Source organism: Pezoporus occidentalis, unplaced genomic scaffold (genome assembly GCF_034315485.1).
Source record: "Pezoporus occidentalis ecotype Australia unplaced genomic scaffold, CSIRO_AGI_Poc_V1 ctg124, whole genome shotgun sequence".
Lineage (NCBI taxonomy): Eukaryota > Metazoa > Chordata > Aves > Psittaciformes > Psittacidae > Pezoporus > Pezoporus occidentalis.
The window spans coordinates 2,050,372-2,069,155 of NW_026913038.1; the positions used below are offsets into that span (position 1 = coordinate 2,050,372).

Sequence of the window (18,784 nt, forward strand, 5' to 3'; positions counted from 1 at the left end):
AGCAGAACTGAATTCCTAGAAATCTGCATGTGGGGGGAACTTCATGAAAGCAAAATGTGAATTCCAAGAAAGTTGGCTGCAAAATCCTAGAAAGCTGGAAAGAATTCCTTATGAAATAAGGAAGAATTGCTATGAAGCAATGGAGGATTCCTAGAAAGAAATACACAGTACCTAGAAAGCTGTGGGAAATCTCTAAAGAGCAGAAGGGAATTCCTCTAAATAGTACACAATCGCTAGAAAACATCAAGGAAATTTCTAAAGAGCGTTAGGGATTTCTTGAAAGCAGGTGGAAAATCCTAGAAAGTGAAGGTAAAGCTCTAATAAGGTGAAAGAAATGCTTAGAAAGCAATGGAAAATTTCCCAGAAAGCAATATGCAATTTCCTAAAAGCTGGGTGGAAATTCCTAGAAAGCTTGTGGGGACATTCCCAGAGATCACAAGTCTCTCGGTTGCTCTCAGACTTCTTGTTGCAACTTCATTGAGAGATCAATAATGGGTAATAATTGGAGGGCTATACCAGGGTAGAAACCCTTCTCTTCATGTCTTTAACCCAAGCCTAAGAGAGTGGGTCTGGTCAGCAAATTGGGTCTCTGTTTCCATCAGAAGGGAGTCTCCTATGTCAGTGACATGTCTTTCTTTGTGGAAACAGTTTTGTAGGGTGTAGGCTGACTTAACCTCAGTAACATCTCCAAGCTAGATGAACCATTGTCCTTGTTATTGTTTGGTTCCACATGCAGAGCCTCATACCTATTGTGGAAGGGCACCTGGGATGGTGGGGTAGTCATGGAGGAGACACACCAGCTGTACCAGGCAGGAACTTGTCAGCATTGTCCCCATCCCTTAAATCACTGTGTTCATTCAGGTGAAGAGGTTAGGGAATCCTCTGTGCCATGTGTCCCGTTGCCTGTTGGGCTGTCTCAGGGAAGGCAGGATGCAATTCCAGTAGTCTGTCTCTCGGTCCCTAGTCCTCAACCTACTCACCTCCACCCCCAGCTCAGGGAAATCCCCTCATGCACCACGTTACAGTGCTCTGCTGCCAACTGTGCCATCACTGGGTGCAGAAAAATGCAAGAAAGCAATGGAAAAATCCTGCTCCAGCTGTACATCCTGTAGTGCCTAAAGACCTGGGGGAAGTGTGTAGAAAGCAGTGCTAAGAAGAGCACAGGAGAAAATCAGCCGCTGTAAAGAACACGGTAAAAAGGGAAACCAGAAAGTAGATAGGATTGGATCCCATAGCCTTTCCTGAAACATAACTTGAACAAGACATCCCTGATTTTAACCTCTCCTAAATGGAAGGAACTGGTTTGGTGGACTGAGGAAGAGACACTGAATGCCAGTGTTGGTGGGCTTCAACTCACACTTAAGCTCAGCCCTGAGCACATGAGCTTTGTGAGGAGGGAGCAGGAGGCACTTGTTGACTTGGAAAGCCTCTGACCTTGAGACAGATTTTGAGAAATGGATGATGAAATTCGGGGAATACTTCCAGCCTGGAAAAGTACTGTCTGTAAGAGACTGTCAGAGCAACAACTCTTTGCAACACAGGGCAGGGAGAAGCCAAGGGCATTGAGGCAGGCAGCAAAGAGGGAGACATTACCTATGTTGCTGGGATGAAACAGTCCTGTCTGATGTGGTGGAACAGGCATAGAGGCTGGAACAGGAAAACAGATGAGCTAAGGTAAAAGTGCATTTGGGATTATATCATAACCTGGATTAATTCAGTCAGATCACTGGGTTTGTCGAAAGTTTGATTGAAGATTCTGGCAGGAGGAGTGAGGCAAGCTAAAGTCTGGACCTTAGTGTGGATTCTTGTTTGGACTATTGTTCTAGTGTTTTATTGAATTTTGTAGAACGTTTCTGACTGCCATCAAGCCCAAACTGTGTGATTTGGTAAGGACTTTGACAACCGGCATCTTGCCTCCGAGAACAAGTTAATCCCAGAACCTGAAGGTGGGACCTTGGTTGATCCAGCTGCAACACTGCAACAGCAGCAGGGTTGTCTGGGAAGCTGCAGAGGGGAAAATGCTGCCTGAGACAGCAGAGCTCCAGAACTGGGACATTTAGAGTGCTCTGGTCATTGCTGGACTGGTGGTTGACCCTCTCTACCATAGCGGGACCCACTGCATTCCTGTGTGGGCACCGTGCCCCCCTTACAGAGAGTCCTGGCTGAGCATCCCTGGCAGAGCTACTGGCTCCTGTGGCTCCCTGTGGAGCAGGTGCAAAATGGTCCTGTTGGTCTTCACTACGAGCAAGAAGTGATGCTCTGTGCAGTGTCAGCTTCCATGTTTTTGGTAAGTATTAGTTTAACTATCTTTAATTCCAGGATTTGTAGCCTGCCGATGGAAGGGCTCTGGAGTCTGGCCATGTTGGATGTGCAATAATGTGGACTTAATAACCAACTGTAGTGCAAATTCCTACTCACTTGCTCCTCTAACCTTTAGGGGAAATGGGCTCCTATAGGTACCAAGCACAAGCTTCATTGTCACACATCCTGCACCAGAACACAACAAAAATCTGCTGGTAGAAGATAAAAAGCTCTTCTCTATCCATCAATCAGGGGCTGGGCTGCAATATGGGGAAGAATCCATTTTATGCTGGCGCGCAGCTCAGGAGTAAATCTGTAATAACAGCTTAGGAGGGAAGAGTGCCACCTACCAAGCCATCTGCTAAGAAAACTGTATTATCTGCAGTCTCATCCATTGTTGCTAGAAATCACTGTCGCGCTCATCTGTGAAGAGTTTTGCTGCTAATATATCTCTTTGTAATCTTTTTATCCATCCACTCAGAATTAATTATTTCTCAGATTAATTTTGTTCTAATGAATCATTCTGTATCACTGGCTTTATTTCATTTCTGAGATGCTCATTAATATGTCAAAGCCATCTTTAACATTCAAAGTGCTGTCATTTTTTCTGTGACTTTCCTTTTGATTCATATATTCAATTTTTCTGAGGGCCTAAAATGTCCATCCAGCGTGGAGTGAAAGAAATAATGCAAGATACGCAGTATTAAAAAAATACATGCATATGGAAATAAAGCATAAATTGGGATGCAGTAGCCAAGTCTGTGTTAGTTTTGTGTCGATTTACTAGTTTATTTGCTATTTCATGTAGTAGGTCCTCAGCAATCAGCTGTGTAGGGATTTTATATACATGGATTAGTATATAAAATTCATCAGTGCAATGCATGTCTATCAGTGAAATCATTGGGAATTTTTAGTGGTTTTGTATTTGTTGGCTTAAATTAAGTTTTAAAGGCAGGGTCTTGTTGGTTTGCTGTGGATTTTCTGGCACTGTTCTGCCATGCCGCAGGGCAGTCGCAGGAAGCATTTTTCGTTCCTTAGAGCACTCCTCTCCTCTCAGCTATAATTTATTCTCATCATCCTCTGCAGTTTGGCTCTCTACCCACTCTGGAAGGAAGTGTTGGCAGGGCAGTAATCCCTCTTCTACCCCATATCTGTGGCAGATGGGAATCCCATAAAGAGAAGGGGGGGGGGAGGGGGGGAAGATGTTATGTTTCCCTGTTTGAGTGATTTCCAGGGTTATTTAAGATCTAGTAATGTCCTTTGGTTTGATGGAGCAGTTTGAGATGCAAGAGGAAGGGTCACTCCAAGTGTTCATTGTGGAAAACTTCTGACTCTGGTCCTATGGGAGTTAGTGGGTGGAACTGGAAAAAACCCATTAAAAAATCACTGCATAAACTCTGTCTGTTAAAGAACACAGTTACTGGCAGTATCGCACCGAGCTTAAATTACCCATGGCTCCTACGTGGCAGGATGCTGGGGATTAGATGTGTATTTAGATGACAGCTTCTGCTTGGCTCCCTGGCCAAGGGTTGGATATTTCTGTCTTGTCTTCCACTTCTCTCTAAAAAGAGCCCATTTTGTTGTAAAATCTGAGGGGTTACAGCTGAAACCAACCAGTTTTCCTCCGGGTCTGCACTGCAAGTGTATAGAGGGATTACAGATGAGGGAGGAAAAGGGGTGCAGGGCATGAATGGGCTTTGAGCAGGAATGGGGATGGGAGTGAAACACTGCTCCTTTCCCTTTCTGAACAACTACGTTATGGATTTCCACTGCTCCTAAAGCTTGTATGTGCAGAACCCTGCAGACACGAGGCTGCTTTCCGAGAGTGTGCTGCCTGATCTCCTGTAGAGCAGATATCCTTTCTGCAGGCTTCTGCTGTGGCCCAGGGATGGAGGTTGGCTCTCCTGGCTGGGGCTGGGGCTGTGTTCTGATAGTCAAGTACCAATGTACCAGGCAGGGGGGATGCTGGAGGAGCAGCAGTGCCTCATGAGCAGCCAGTGCATCAGCTCCAGATCCTGGGAACCAGTAGCACTGCCCAACAAATCCTTCCTATTTATATCCTACTTTCATTACTCTCTGTGTCCAGCTCTGCCCCTCTGCCTGAACTTGCTGCCTCAAACTAGTTGTTTACAGACTTTCATACATGGTGTTTCTGTTTCAGCTTTTTCCTTTTCCTGCTCGGTGTCCAGACTTCTGCACACACTTCACCAGTGACTTGATAGCCAGGGATAGTTTGTGCACTGGTTGCCACTGGAAATAGTTCAGAAGTCAACATTAACAAAGGCACTGATGTGCTTTTTGAGATCAGCCCTACTGAATCCCCCAGACTGTAAAGTCCAGCTGTGGATGGACATGCCCATAATGTACAGCCAAAAAAAACCACTCACATTCAATACTGAATGTATTGAATGCCTTCTGTCAGTATTTGGGGACTAGAAATCATTTACCTCACTGATCCTTTCTCCTCACTGGTGTATCTTTATTGTTCAAGAATGAGCTTGAGATCCTTGTTGATGGTTTTATTTTAGCAGTAAAGTAATAGTTTTATCTGCTGCTACTGTTTGCTCTGTGCTTTTTTACTCACTACTGCCATTTTCCCCGTGGAATGCCCAGCATGGTAATATCAATTTAACCAGTGTGCTTTACTGATCTTTAAGAGAGTTCATAGGTGTTCAATTTCCAGGAACTGCTGATTATTCTGAGAGGGTGAAACTGAGGCTAAACTTATCTTGGCTTATTATAACCAGTTATTTAGAAACCTGACAGCTCTTTTAGACATTATTTCTGCTAACATGCCTCAGCTGATTTCATGTTTAATAAATCCCATGCATGCAGACTCAAAAAGTCATCCTGAGAGTGATGTGAGTACAATTTGTATCCACATACCGTAATATTATTGTGTAAATTAAGCTGCCTTTCTCCAGCTCTAATATGTGTGCTGTTTTGTAGATTAATGCATGTTTATCTCTGAATGCAAGATTTGGATTTTGTTCAACTCTGACTTTGTCTTCCAGTAGCTAATTACTGTTTGGATGAGGATCATTTGGATCAAGGTGCTACTGAGTATTTATATTTTTTAACCTTCCTAGAGGCCAAATAGGACTTTTTCCATTCAGAGTCTCCTGGGAGCAGCAGGTGCCTTACAGGGCACAAACGCACAAATGCTTTCATTTTCTGGGCATTGCTTTGATTCCAGCATCAGTCAGCACTGGTTGAAAAGCATTAAATAAAGTTAAACAGCTGTTTTATGTGGGTACCCAGGGAGAACTAAACAAACTCTGTTTTGTGTTTCTGAATCTCCAAGAAACACTTGCACCGTTGTCCTGTTGCAGGCAGTTTTAGGCAAGTCCCAACCTAGACAAGAGCTGACCCTTGTGCTGGCTAGAAGCAGGTTAGCCTGAGAGCAGCTAAAGGAAAATTCACCCTGTGCTTTGTATACCTGGCTCCCAGAGCCGTGGCAATCAGCTGCCTCATCCCACCACTAAATTTACCTAAATCATCACAGCACCTTAATGACTTTCACTTTTGTTCCTCACCTGGGTATGACTATTAAGTCATGAAAGTTTTAAAAGCCTACAAATGAGCTGAAGTGACAAATGAGAACAGCAGGGTGCCCTGCATGAAACACTGGTGTCTGAAACCTGTACAGCTCTTGAGGGGCTTTGCTGCACTCAAACGGCCTTGGTGGAGCTGGACCTCATGGGTAGCCCTGAGCTGGCCATGAAGACTTAGAGATGAGACAGAACAGAGGCGCTGACTTCTGAACCAGGTACTGGAATTGCCAAACTGATAAGGACCGTGACTCTCACAGGCTGCTGTGAGTAGGAGGCTAAAAGGCTTTTTTCTTATGTCAGGTTCAAATCAGAGTTTTAAACCCTCATTTACATGAACATCATTAAGGTCTTCCAATGCTGAATTCAGCCTCTTCCCCACGAAAGGCCACTCCTCAGCAAAAATGAGCTGAAAAGAAGAGTTTGCTTGATGAGACGATAAGCAGACGATTTAGAGCAGACTGCTCTCTTCTTTGCAATGTGTACCTCGGTGTTTCTCTCCAGTATGCCTCAAAGACTGTGCTGTTTGTGTACTCTGGAGCTGTGATTTCTACTGGAATAATCCAGGATGGCTGTGGTTGAAAGGGATTTTGGGGGAGCCTCTGGAAGTTCTCACAAATAGAATATGCTCAGTGACTTCTTACCCTGATGTTTCCCCTTAGCCTCAGGTTTTTACCGAAAACCAGGAGCATGCTATATTTTCATAAAATAAGTATCACTCACTAAGCCTTCCCTGCGTTGTGCTTGAAGAAGAACAGAAAGAAAGGAATCTTGAAATTAGAAAAAGAAAACTCACAGGGAGTTTCTTTAGATACCTCTATTACAAAACAGTTCAGGAATCATTTCCTTGTTTATTTTCCTCCTCCTCTGGGGATGAATGATGGTTAAAGAACAGGATGATAAGAAGGGGGGAATGAGAACTTGCTGAGAAGAAGTTAAAAAGAAGAAAAAAGAGAATGAGAGGGGGGAAAGGAGAATAAGAGTTAGCTAGCCAGGGTTAGCTTAGCTCTGTGTCTGCTTTAAGTGATACTTTGAAAAAATACAGATGGCACAAAAGCAACTTCAGTAATGCCAAACGCCATGAAATTAATCTTGACATGCTAGTTGCTCTTCTAGGAGGCTTTTAATCTCCCTATGATGTCTTTTATCTTCATTTTCCCAATTTTTTTTTGAGAAAAATGCCAATGCAAGTGTAGCAACTTACAAATCAGCATGTTCACCTGTCCTTGCCTGTTGTGGCTGAAGTAAGAAAGAGAAAACCCTTTTGGGAAGCGAAGGGATTTGAGGCTTAAGCTTCCTGGTTTTGGTGCTTAATACCGAATCGGCAGGCTTTTTGCAAAGGAGAAGTCACGGGTGGAAAAAGTGCGGCAGGTTTTTGCTCGCAAGGAAGGTGGTTTATTGAACCGTTTTCTCTGCAGACATAGAGCCAGCTGCCCCAAACCCCGCGTTGCCGTCAGGGGGTACCCGCTGTCCCCTTGCCTGATGTGGAACAAGTCGGGACGCTGGTCCCCGGTCTGTTTCCCCGTTCCTTCCCTGCCTGCACGCCCGGACAGCGATGCCCTTCGTCGCTGTCACCAGCCCAGGCTCTGTTAGCGCGGCGGGGCGCGGGGCCGCGGCCGCCCAGGAGAGGGAGCCCGGTGGCCGCGGCTGCGCCGGGAGCGGCGGGGGCGCGGGGGCTGCGCGGGGCTGCGCCAAGGCGGTGGAGGGGCGGCGCGGAGCAGCGCGGTGCCTTGGCTGCATCCCGCCGCCAGCCCGGCCCTCCCCGCCCCGCCGCGCCCGTGAGTACGGCCGCGCTCGCAGCCCTTTCCCCGCCGCTACGGCACGGGTCCTACCCCCCCCCCCCCCCCCTTCTTCCTGAGGGTGCCCCGGGGTAGCGCTGCTCCCAGGGGCGTCAGGGAAGCCGCGTCCCGCCTCCTGAGCATCGCCCAGCCCGAAGTTAGGTGCTGGTACTTACTTTCCGCATCAACTGACTGAGCTCATCAGGCCCGCAGCGCCCAGGCATCGGCAGCGCCGCGGGAGTCCCGGACTTCGGGACGGGAAAAAGTAATCCCGTTTGCCTTAAACTCCAGAAGAGCCGTTCCGGAAGCCCGGCTGCGGCTCTCGCCCAGGCTGCCTGGCCGGTCGGGACGTTTTTCACCCGAAAGGCAGAAAACCGGGGAGAGGCTGCCTAAAAGAAGCTGCGCCCGAATGAAGATGTTAGAGGAGGCGAAGGGGCGTTGCTTTTTGCCCGCTGCGCGCCTCCATGTCTGTCTTTCCCTTTCTTAATCCCTTAGGAAGGACACGCCGGGCGGACAGACCTTTCCTGGAGGGGCGATGCTGCCGAGCCCTGCCCCGGGCAGGAGGAAGCCTTTGCCGTCGGGCTCCCCCGGCACCGGGGATGCGCGGCCCGGGGCGGGCTGCGGGAGAGCGTGAGGAGCTGCCCCAGCCTGCGCCTTGCTGAGACGGAAAAAGCATGGTAAAAATCGGACCCGATCCTCAGAGCGCAGCCCCGCAGAGCAGGAGATGGGATTATTCCGGGACAGTCGTGGAGAGCTATAACCGGGCAGCGCAGTGTTAAAGCGAATAGTTCCCGCTGGAAGAGGAGCCCGCAGCCCGCGCCGTGGCAGAGAGGAGCTCACTCCGCTTCTCCTCTCGCTCTTGCTTCTCCTTCCACTGAACGACAGAGGGAAGAACTGGTACTCGGCCCTGGCCAGTGTTGGGAATACCGTGCCTTTTGCCTGGAATGATTTGCCCCGACTTGCCGCTTCGACGGGATGTACAAAGTGCGACTAGGACTGATCTGGACAACAGAGTTTGCAGAGTGATGGGCAGACGCCGAGGGATGGAGGCGACTGGACACACACCAGTGGGGTCCGTCACGCATGTTCCAACAGCACAGACCTGCTGCTGTCCTGAAAACTAACTCCTCATGGTTCAGGTCTGCTGGCTCCTGGTTTTACTTCTCCACTGGCAATCTGCACTTTCAGGGACACCACCCCCTCACCCCCCACATGCACCTGATGCAATGCAGTGCTTCTGTGTTAGTTTTGTGTATAAGATTTGCTATGCAATTCCAAAACTGAAAGAGGAGGAGAGACAGCCCTGCACCCCAGAGCAAACAGAGTCAGAGGTGAAAGGTAGGAGCCAGCATTTCTCATTTAAATAAAACTAAATAACCTGAGCTACTGCTTACTGAAAACCTTTAAAACACACCTCCCGTATGTTTATTTTCTTTGCCTCGGAAGTATAAAACAGTTTGAAACAAAGTGAAGATTTGCTTTCTGAGCTGCCCAGAAACAGAGAACTGATGCATTTTGTCACAGGAGTGTACTGGGAGGAAGGATGGAGTGTTTCATCAGTGAGACATTTAGGAAGCTAGAGAAAAAGCACCTCATGTAATACGCTCCAGTAAATATGAAGGGCTAGTGCAGTGGACACTGGAAACACTCAATCAATAGCCTATTTTCATGGGAATATATGCAAACGTGGAAAAGTGATTGCTTCTGTGTGTGGGGGGTGTATTTGCAGAGGACAGCAGCAGAACATTTGCAGGTGAGCTGTCTGAAGTAGACTGCTTCATGCTGGGGTGGTGCAGTGTGTTTCTGAAGGGATTGCTTGAAAAAACCTGTTTGTAGGGTGAACTGTATTTGTGCAGTTTGAATTCCTGCTCACAGAGCTTTCGGTGTTGTTCAGGGTGACTCAAAGTGAGTGCAGTCCGTCTGGGGGTGAAGGGACTGCAGAAAGGACCTTTGGTCTGTTTGTTGATGAGTAATTAATGGACGTCTGATAATCTCTGATCTCTGCAAGGAAAGGAGCTGTTGTCGCCACGAAAATCATGGTATAATTTTCCCTCAGGAGAAACTATGACTTGGAACAACACCACTATGGACGGGGAAGGGTTGCTGGTGGAAAGGGACTCTTCCTTTCGAATCCTCACAGGCTGCTTCCTCTCACTACTGATCCTCTCCACATTGCTGGGAAACACACTGGTGTGTGCAGCTGTCATTAGGTTTCGCCACCTCAGGTCCAAGGTGACCAACTTCTTTGTCATCTCCTTGGCTGTGTCAGATCTCTTAGTGGCAGTTTTGGTCATGCCTTGGAAAGCTGTGGCTGAGATTGCTGGTTTCTGGCCTTTTGGTTCATTTTGCAACATCTGGGTGGCCTTTGATATTATGTGCTCAACAGCCTCCATCTTAAATCTCTGCGTCATTAGTGTGGACAGATACTGGGCCATCTCCAGCCCATTTAGGTATGAGAGGAAAATGACTCCCAAGGCAGCTTTCATCCTGATCAGCGTGGCATGGACTTTGTCCGTGTTGATTTCCTTCATCCCTGTGCAGCTGAACTGGCACAAGGCTACAACCACAAGTGTTTTGGACCTGAATTCCAGCTTAGAAGATGAGGGCATGGACAACTGTGATTCTAGCCTAAACAGGATGTATGCCATCTCCTCTTCTCTAATTAGCTTCTATATACCTGTGGCCATCATGATAGTAACTTACACAAGGATATACCGGATTGCTCAGAAGCAAATACGACGCATCTCAGCTTTGGAGAGAGCAGCAGTGCATGCCAAGAACTGCCATACCACAAGTGGCAACAGAAGCAGTATGGACTGCCATCAACCAGAGAGCAACTTCAAAATGTCCTTCAAGAGGGAAACAAAGGTTTTAAAGACTTTGTCAGTGATCATGGGGGTGTTTGTGTGTTGCTGGTTGCCATTTTTTGTATTGAACTGCATGATTCCCTTCTGTGAGCCTACTGAACCATCCAAGGGAGCAGAAGCCTTCTGCATTAATTCCACCACCTTTGATGTTTTTGTTTGGTTTGGATGGGCTAATTCTTCCCTCAACCCCATCATTTATGCCTTCAATGCTGATTTCCGCAAGGCATTTTCGACCCTGCTGGGATGCTACAGGCTCTGCCCTCTGTCCGGCAATGCTATAGAGACTGTTAGTATTAACAATAACGGAGCAGTTGTTTTTTCGAGCCAACATGAGCCCAAAGGGTCCAGCCCCAAAGAGTCTAATCTGGTTTATCTGATTCCACATGCAATTATCTGTCCAGAAGAAGAACCTCTCAAAAAGGAAGAAGAAGGTGAACTATCTAAGACCTTGGAGAAAATGTCTCCAGCATTGTCGGGTATCTTGGATTATGAAGCTGATGTTTCTCTGGAAAAGATCAATCCCATTACACAAAATGGGCAGCATAAAACCTGAACAGTAAGGTTTACTCAGCAAGACCCAATAGTGTATATTGTAATAATCTTAAAAAATCCCCCACAAAAGCCAAGATTTCTTGGCAAGAAACTAAGCTCTAGGGAGAAATACACATTTACATCAAGCCCAGAATTAATTTTCCTGTCATTCAAAACAAATTTAACATTTTAAACAACAAAGAGGAAAAATAACAGAAAATTGGTAAAAAAATACATGATTAAACTGTACTGTTTGTACTAGAGAAAATATACAAATTTAGATACAGTGCAGTGACAGAGAAAATATTTCTTCTTCTCTACACAGAGAAACCAATTTTAGCTTAAAATGAGGCAAAAGATAAACGTTAAGTATTTAAAGATTAGTGTTTACTAGAAGTTAAAAGATTGCTGTGTCTTGTGATAGTGGGTGTGAACAGGTCATAATTAAAGACTGAGGGATTGTAAAAGTAGGTAGATGCCTTCTTAAAATTATTTCTAAAATATAATTGAGCCTTATAACGAGAATGGTTATTTTTAAAGCTTTGGGAGGTCATATGTTGATACTGGTTTTATTTATTTATTGTTTTAAATTGATATTTTTCATATGTTATAACAAATCTAACTTTATTTATGTTATTTAAAATGTCTAAATAACGGGATATTTTTGGAGTGTCATAACTGCATTTTGACCAGTCAACCAGTTAGCACTTTATTACAAGCTTTGATAGTCTGGAGGGCCAATGAGGGTTAATGAAGGAACGTTAAGAAGCTCACTGAGAAATGAAGGAATGAACAAAACTGATGCTGTGTTGAGTTCATTTGCTTGTGGGCTTTTCTTTTTAATTTTAAGTGGGATTTCTTTCAAAAGATAGGACCAGCATTGGCTGAGTTGTGAATTCTCTTCCCTTATAGAAATAAAAAGAAAAAAAAATTGCTGCTATTTATTTTTCAAAAGTTTCATGTTACAAAGACTTTGCTAGAATGTCGAGTTTGTGGAGCTGTAAATACCTTAAATATGACTACAACCTTAAGAAGAATTCAATTTGAGAAGAAAAGCTTCTTAGATAACAATTCTTAGTATATAATGTTTTGTATTTATGTAAGATAAACAGCTTTCTCAGACTTTTCTTATTTCAAGTCTTGGATATCTTTTCTGAACAAACACAATTGGTTATAATGGTAGTAAAGATGCCCAAACCTCATTATCATCTGTATTTCTGCAGTACCACCGGGATCATGCTGTCTGTCTGCTACTGTATCAGAATTAAAAAGTGAGGTACCTAGTGCTTTACTTTGGATACTAGGAGGACATTACATTTTAGTAATTGCCATGTCAATAGTCCATTCAATAAGGATTAGTGCCTCATTACCATTTTGGATTAAGACATTTCTAAATATGGATGGAACTGCAGCCCCCAACTCAAACACTTCCTGTGAGCTCCAAAAAAGTTACCAATGTTTAATTCAGAAAACCTGCTACTTTTCCATTGTCCTTCCTGCTTTCCCTTTGCAATGCCAAAAGCAATCAGTGAACATTAGCAACAGGAACATTGGGTATTAATATTCAGCAGCATTCAAAGAAAGCTATTTGTTTTCTGAATGGGAGAAAATACCCTTTGGAGCAACTTTTTCATAACATATATATAAAAAAAAGTGTTGTCAGGAAAAGAGAACTGAGAGGAAAAAAACCCATAAAGTCTAATGAACTATATACATCCTGCATCAGGTCTGTGTATTTATGTATTGTGAATGTTTTCATAATTTTATTGCCTGTATGCTGCTTTCATACATATAATAAAATTATTTTGTGAACAGAAGGTCAAATAAACCTCTCTACATTGCATTTATTAAATACATGCTGGGTTTTGACAGTTGTATTGATCGTGTTAAAGGCAATGATGGTTCTTCTTTTTCCATTTGCCCTTATTTGGGATCACACCCGTGAGGCAGATGGGAATTTTTATCAGAAGCAAGAGAAAGCCCTTTCTACTTAGAGACCTCTGACCCCTTGCTCTAAACTAGGATTTGAAAGCAGTTTGGAAACAACCATGCTGCTTCAATGTGACTAGTTAAAGCCAGTTAAAGCTCGACCTACTGGTGACTTTTAGTTCAGTGGTTTTTTTGCCTTGGTGTAACAGAGTGGTTAACTTGGTTTATAACAACTTTTTATTGTTGCTTCCCCTCCCACCCCCAAATCTGTGAAGTGCTTTTCAAAGCCTGATACAGCCCCACTGCTGGTGTCTGGTTTTTGGAACAAAATGAATCACTTCAGAAGTGAGGAGATGGTGGGTGCAGCTGAGGGACAGCAGCCTTCCTCTCTTCATGGCAGCCCTCTTTTTTTTTGCCTCTCTCAGCAGATTCATTTTGCAATGAAGAAGTAAATGGGGTCACTTCTGCCTCAAGCATTTCCAGCGTGACCCTTTCAGCAGCTGGGATCTGAAGTGGTGCATGAGCTGTGGTGATGTCCAGCTCCCCTCCTTCAGTGCTAACTTCCCTTGGCCAGTGAATTCAGCAGGTCTGATGGCAGGCAGGGAGTAGTGTCTGACTGCAGGCTTTTTTAGCTCCTTGGGTAAAATTTCCTTGCATGGTGCTGATGCCTGATTATATTATTTTTGTACCTTTGAGGAACTATTTTGCTTCTTAAAAAGTACACAGGCCAAAGCAGTTCTGTGGCTGCTTAGTCAAATAGATAACGCCTTCAAGAGTTTTTATTCTCAAACCTCCCAGCAGCCTGATATAATAGCAAAAATACAAAATATGATTTAAGGAGATCATGTAAAGCAAGATGCTGGTTTTGTACTCGTTTATATGGGGACGATGTGTATTCTGAAACAGTTTCTCTAGGTATGACCATCTTAGGAGTCATCCCAGGACCTCCCTCCTTGCAGATGAACCTGAGCTTCAGAGGGGCTCTGCAGAGGTCAGAGTGCTACCAGCTGTTGCTGCTGGGTGCTTCGGTTGGTGTGATAGGCATCCTGCAGCATCCTGCTAAAGGCAGGGCAGGGGAGACACTTTGATGAATTGAATTTATTGCTTTACCTCTCATTCTATTTAAACTATTTTTTGCTTCTGACTCCTTTCCCTTGCATACACTTTAGAAAACCACGAATTTGCCTTGATCCTCATTTACTGACATACCCCATTTACCTTTTAATTTTCCAGCCTCCCAACATGGGTTTCTCTACCTCTCCTCTTTACCTTTCCTCCCATTGCTGCCAGAGCTGTTCTGTCACCCTGGCAGCTTTATTGACCCAATAATAATGAGAAAAACTCCAAATTAATATCCTACCCCCTGCACAGCCAAGAGTCCCCTCCCCACAGCCTGCACCCAGAAATGCCTCTCTTACCTGTTGCAGAGACTGGAGACCAGTGTCGGGGCAGACTAGAAGGGACAACAGCATGTACCTGCTAACTGCTGCTCTATTTATATGCTGAATTAATTGCTCAGAAGCTATATTAACTGCTCTACTCCTGCTCCCCAGCTGCTCAAAACCAGTGTTCTGCTGAAACTACTGGTCACAAAAATGTCAGGGTCCACCCCAGGGGCTGGAGACACGCCAGACCCACGCCAAGCTCTGGCAGAGCTGATAACAGAGAGTTAACTGATGAGGTTTGGCTGTGGTAACCCTGTGAGGAGTGCTTACTGTTCTGTGCTAGCAGGCAGCAGCAGCCTGTCTGCTTTTCCAGAGGGGGAGAGCAGCAGAAGTTCATTTGCTGTAATGTCTTCTTTGAGATAACAGCCCCTCTAGTGAAACACTTCCCAGGGAATGTGTTTCTTGTCGTGTGTTGCAGTTCACGGAGGGGCAGAGCCAGAGCCACTGAGAACCAGTGAGGTGCTCGGACATCAGGATGTCACTGCTCCCACTACGATGGCCTCCTTGTCTACCCCATGAGCGTCAAGCACTTTTCTTCCCACCTTGCCCCTCCAAGCAGCATTTCCCACTGCAGGGCAAGCCTTGCTGTGTGCCTTTCCAGTGCACCTGCAAACACCCCATATAACCTTTATTCCTGCATTGCTTCCTCATGATTAAAGGCATTTTTCTGTTTCTGGATGGAAGAAGTTAATAATCACCTACTTGCTTGTTAATGTGTGTCCCAGGTGCTCCAGGAATGCCGTGAACAAGCCTGGAGACACTGAGCTGAGGAGGATAATGTTGGGAAAGAGGTCTTTCCTTTCTGAGAAGCTGTTTCTGGCCTCTGAAGTGAGGATTTCCCTTCCTTGAGCTGCATGTCTCATTTATTGTGAAGGACTGCCTTATTTTGAGTGTATTGTGTTTTTCTCCCTCCTCACTCAACTGATGGAACTGGGAAATTCAGCATCATCTTGTAACGTTGCCTACTTTGATAGCAGCAAATAGATGTTCAGTTGTACTCGTGACTCAAGTGCGCTAAACAGACTGTAATTGTTTCAACAGTTACGTTAATCAAAATGCCCATTTTATTTTCATATTAAGGAAAATAAAAGAATGATATTTAATGCTGCAGAGTAATTTCTCACTCTTGAAGTTATCTCTCAGGCAGATGTGAGCTACGGTCTGCAATGATGCACAGCCTGAGCATGGGTTGTCGTTTGTGTGTATAGTGTGTGGAAAAGTGGTACAAGAAAAAAAAGCAAATTAATGGTCCTTGTGGTGCACAATCCTACTCACCTACTAAGGCATGCTTAAATGTTATGATTTCTATGTTTGTTATTCAAACCAGAACCCTGTGATGAATGTATTGTCTTTTACTTGGGGTGTCAGGGAGGGCATGGTTATCGTTTATTACTGCTAGTGCAGGGTGTAATGCCATTTCATACTTGAATTCCATCTGGTTCCAGTCTGTCACGTCTGTCTTGTGGGAAGCTGAGATGGGAGGAACATATACAAGGAGGTTTTAGGGCTGCTTTCATGTCATTATCATTTGTCAATCTTGAAGGACCTATCGCTCCTGTTACAACAGTCCTGGGTGTGTAGGTTTGGGGGACATTGCTGTTAGGTTTGCTACAGGAGCATCGTTGCAATGCTCCCTGATTTGTCTTCATTACAGCTGTCATGTTGTGCCCCATGCTGTCATCCCAAATGGCTTCTGCTTCGTTTGTTCAGCCTCTCCTGCCAAAAACCAAAGAATCACCTCTAACAATCCCTCAGTGAGCAGTTTCTGGGGGCAGGGTCAGCCAATCCTGAATGTTCCATCTAGAGTAGATGGAGACATTCCCACCCACACAGCCAGCAGGTGATGACTGTTGGTGTGAGCGCTACCAAAGCAACTGCTCTGTGGTCCCATGGTGGCTCCCATCAGAGGAGCTCAAGGGGCATCACTGGCAGGAAATCACTGCTGTGATCATTGCTGCTGCCATTAACGGGACTTCCTGGGCAAGCAAGCACTTTTTTGCTGAGCAGAGACAGCCTGGGTCTGGCTGGTGTGGTTTTGCTGTATTACAACATGGAGATTTCAAGAGACAAGCATCACTAATCCAATCCCACAGACTCACTGCAGCTGGATGTGGAGCCCTTGGAGTGCTCAACAAGTGCAGCCTGAGCACGGTGCCTTCTGAATGGGTGATGGAGGAGACACCCACAGCTCTGGCTCCCCAGGGGCTGCCCAGATTGCTTCTCTATGTTATCTCCCTGTCTGCAGCTCAGGATTTACAGCAGGAGTCGCTGCTAGAATTTCAGTGGAAGCCTTGATTTTATTCATTTTGCAGCCAAAATTAGGCCACCAATGCTGCCAAGAGGCATGCTTTTTTGGTTTGTTACACAGAGAATGTATTTTTAATGCTGTAAGTGCTGTTCTCTACCATTGGGCTCCCATGTGATGCATAACTGCAGCCAGAGCTTTGCGGTAAAATAACATTTGATTCCAAGGAGGATGGAGAAAAATAGAACAAATAATATTTTTTCATTAAAACTGAAAAATATTACTTTTAACTGGCAAGGCTTTGGCCTTTCTTTGATCTCAGCTGCCAAGCAGTAATTCTGTCTTGTGAGGCTAGAACTGGAGCGAGAACAATTTTCTTATCAAAACCAATGTTTAGTATGGTAGGAAATCTGTGCCTTGGCATGGGCAGCAACCTTCAGCTAAAGTTGATAAACATTTTGAATGCCTATTTTTTATTACTTCGTCCTGCTCAGACTCCGAACTGCTCCCCAGTTGCAGTAAAGTTCTGTGCAGAATTCATGAATCTGAATTCTCAGCTGGGCAGAACAGAGAAAACCTGAACTGAAAACCACTCCCCACAAATCCTAAACATCCTCCCCTCCACTGTGAGGTGGAAACAAACGGATTTGATTCTTGGACATGTGTGATTCCTTTCAGTTATCCCTGTGAAGATAATAATTGCAAAGACAATTAGGGAAGAGGATTGAGGATTATTTTTCCTGAATAAATATCCACTGTGCTCTAGATGGGAGAGAAATTCTTGCCTTGGATTACCCGACAAAATAAACCTTTCTGGGTCATGGACAGTTGCCAACTCTTATGCAGAGTCACTGGGAAGCATGTGGAGCATTGCACTTCTCTTTGCTTTCTTCATGTGAACTGGGACCTGAGATCAAAGATATTGGGGTACTTGTATGAGAACGGGGAGCAAAAGCTTGGTGTTGATTTTAAGTCCTAGCTGCCAGCTCGTGATGCAGCCTGCTGCTTCTCACTTTGGGTCGCAGTTTCTCATCAAGTGACCCTGGTGAGAAAGGTTTCCTATCCCAGAGGTTTTCTGATTGACAAAGGTACCTGGTTAACACCTAGAAAGACGAGTCATTGCAAGGAATTAATGAGTCACCTGAAATATAGTCCCATAACTTTGTGATGTTTACTGGAAAACAATGAGTTAAGTACAGTCCAAGCAATAAAGTGTTCACTTCTTTGTGCCCGGTGTTCTCAGCCAGGTTCAGCAGGAGGGAGCTGGATCGGGCAGTGCCATTGTGGCAGTACAACACACTAAACTGTTCCCTTGCTCCTGTCTCATGGCAAACGTTGGGAGCAGCTCTGCTGTGTGGGATCTGTGTGGCGTGCATCCGTGTGGAGTGCATCTGGTTAACGTGACAATCCGTGTCGTTTGGAACAAGATTAGAAACAAGCTCAGGCAATTCCTGCTCTGCCTGGGAGCAGGGTACATGCTTACGAGAAACTGGGCATCTGGTGTCTTTCTGGATTGATGTGAAAGGTGTTTTTTGGGAGAGGCATGCAGAGGCATGAGTCTTCCTGAGCTTTGAGGAGCTTCTGTTTCAGACCTTCACAATCTGAATTTATCGCTTTCTTCCATGTGGGGGCATGGTTTCGTATCTGCATTCGAGACAGAAGGCCCTGTTTTAGAGCAGTTGTACACTTTAAATTCTCCCATCAAGTAAAACGCAATTGGTTTCTTCCCGTTTCCTGCTTAGCAGAAGACACGTTCCCTTCTGTGGGGATGCATTAGCAGGGCAGAGACTGCACACACAGGGAAGAAATGCTGGAGTCACTCAGGGACAAATGTTGATCTATTACAGCTGAATAAATCCACAGTAATGTAATTTATTCCCTGGGATTTGCATTAGATTTATCCTGGCATATATATGATCGCAAAGTTCTGCATGCACGGTTCCCCTGCTGATTATCACAACGCGATTCGGATGAAATTCCAGACCACCTTAAGACCCTGTGATGTTTCCCTCAGAAGACCTTTTTTTTTCAGTTGCTTATCTCTTTGGTGAGCCTCAGCCGTTTGGATGGAGATTCTTCTGTGTTGGATGGGAGCCTCAGGCAAATCTGCAAACTTTTAGAGTGTCAGTCACAACAG

General features: G+C 45.2%; 2 protein-coding genes across 2 annotated transcripts in view; one reads left to right on the forward strand and one right to left on the reverse strand.

The window, feature by feature from the left end:
- Positions 1-14,397, reverse strand: part of SFXN1 (sideroflexin 1) — a 44,138-nt gene extending 29,741 nt beyond the window's left edge. The window contains exon 1 of the mRNA XM_062607666.1: positions 14,376-14,397. The gene's annotated coding sequence lies outside the window, so the exon portion shown is untranslated. The remainder of the gene's footprint in view (positions 1-14,375) is intronic.
- DRD1 (dopamine receptor D1) lies at positions 9,683-12,880 on the forward strand. The gene has a single exon (XM_062607663.1). The coding sequence runs from the start codon at positions 9,695-9,697 to the stop codon at positions 11,048-11,050; it is 1,356 nt and encodes a 451-aa protein (XP_062463647.1). The 5' UTR covers positions 9,683-9,694; the 3' UTR covers positions 11,051-12,880.
- Positions 14,398-18,784: the final 4,387 nt, after the last annotated feature.

Coding starts and splice junctions, on each gene's coding strand:
- DRD1 (XM_062607663.1), top strand. CDS start 9,695: ATGACTTGGAACAACACCACTATGGACGGGGAAGGGTTGCTGGTGGAA.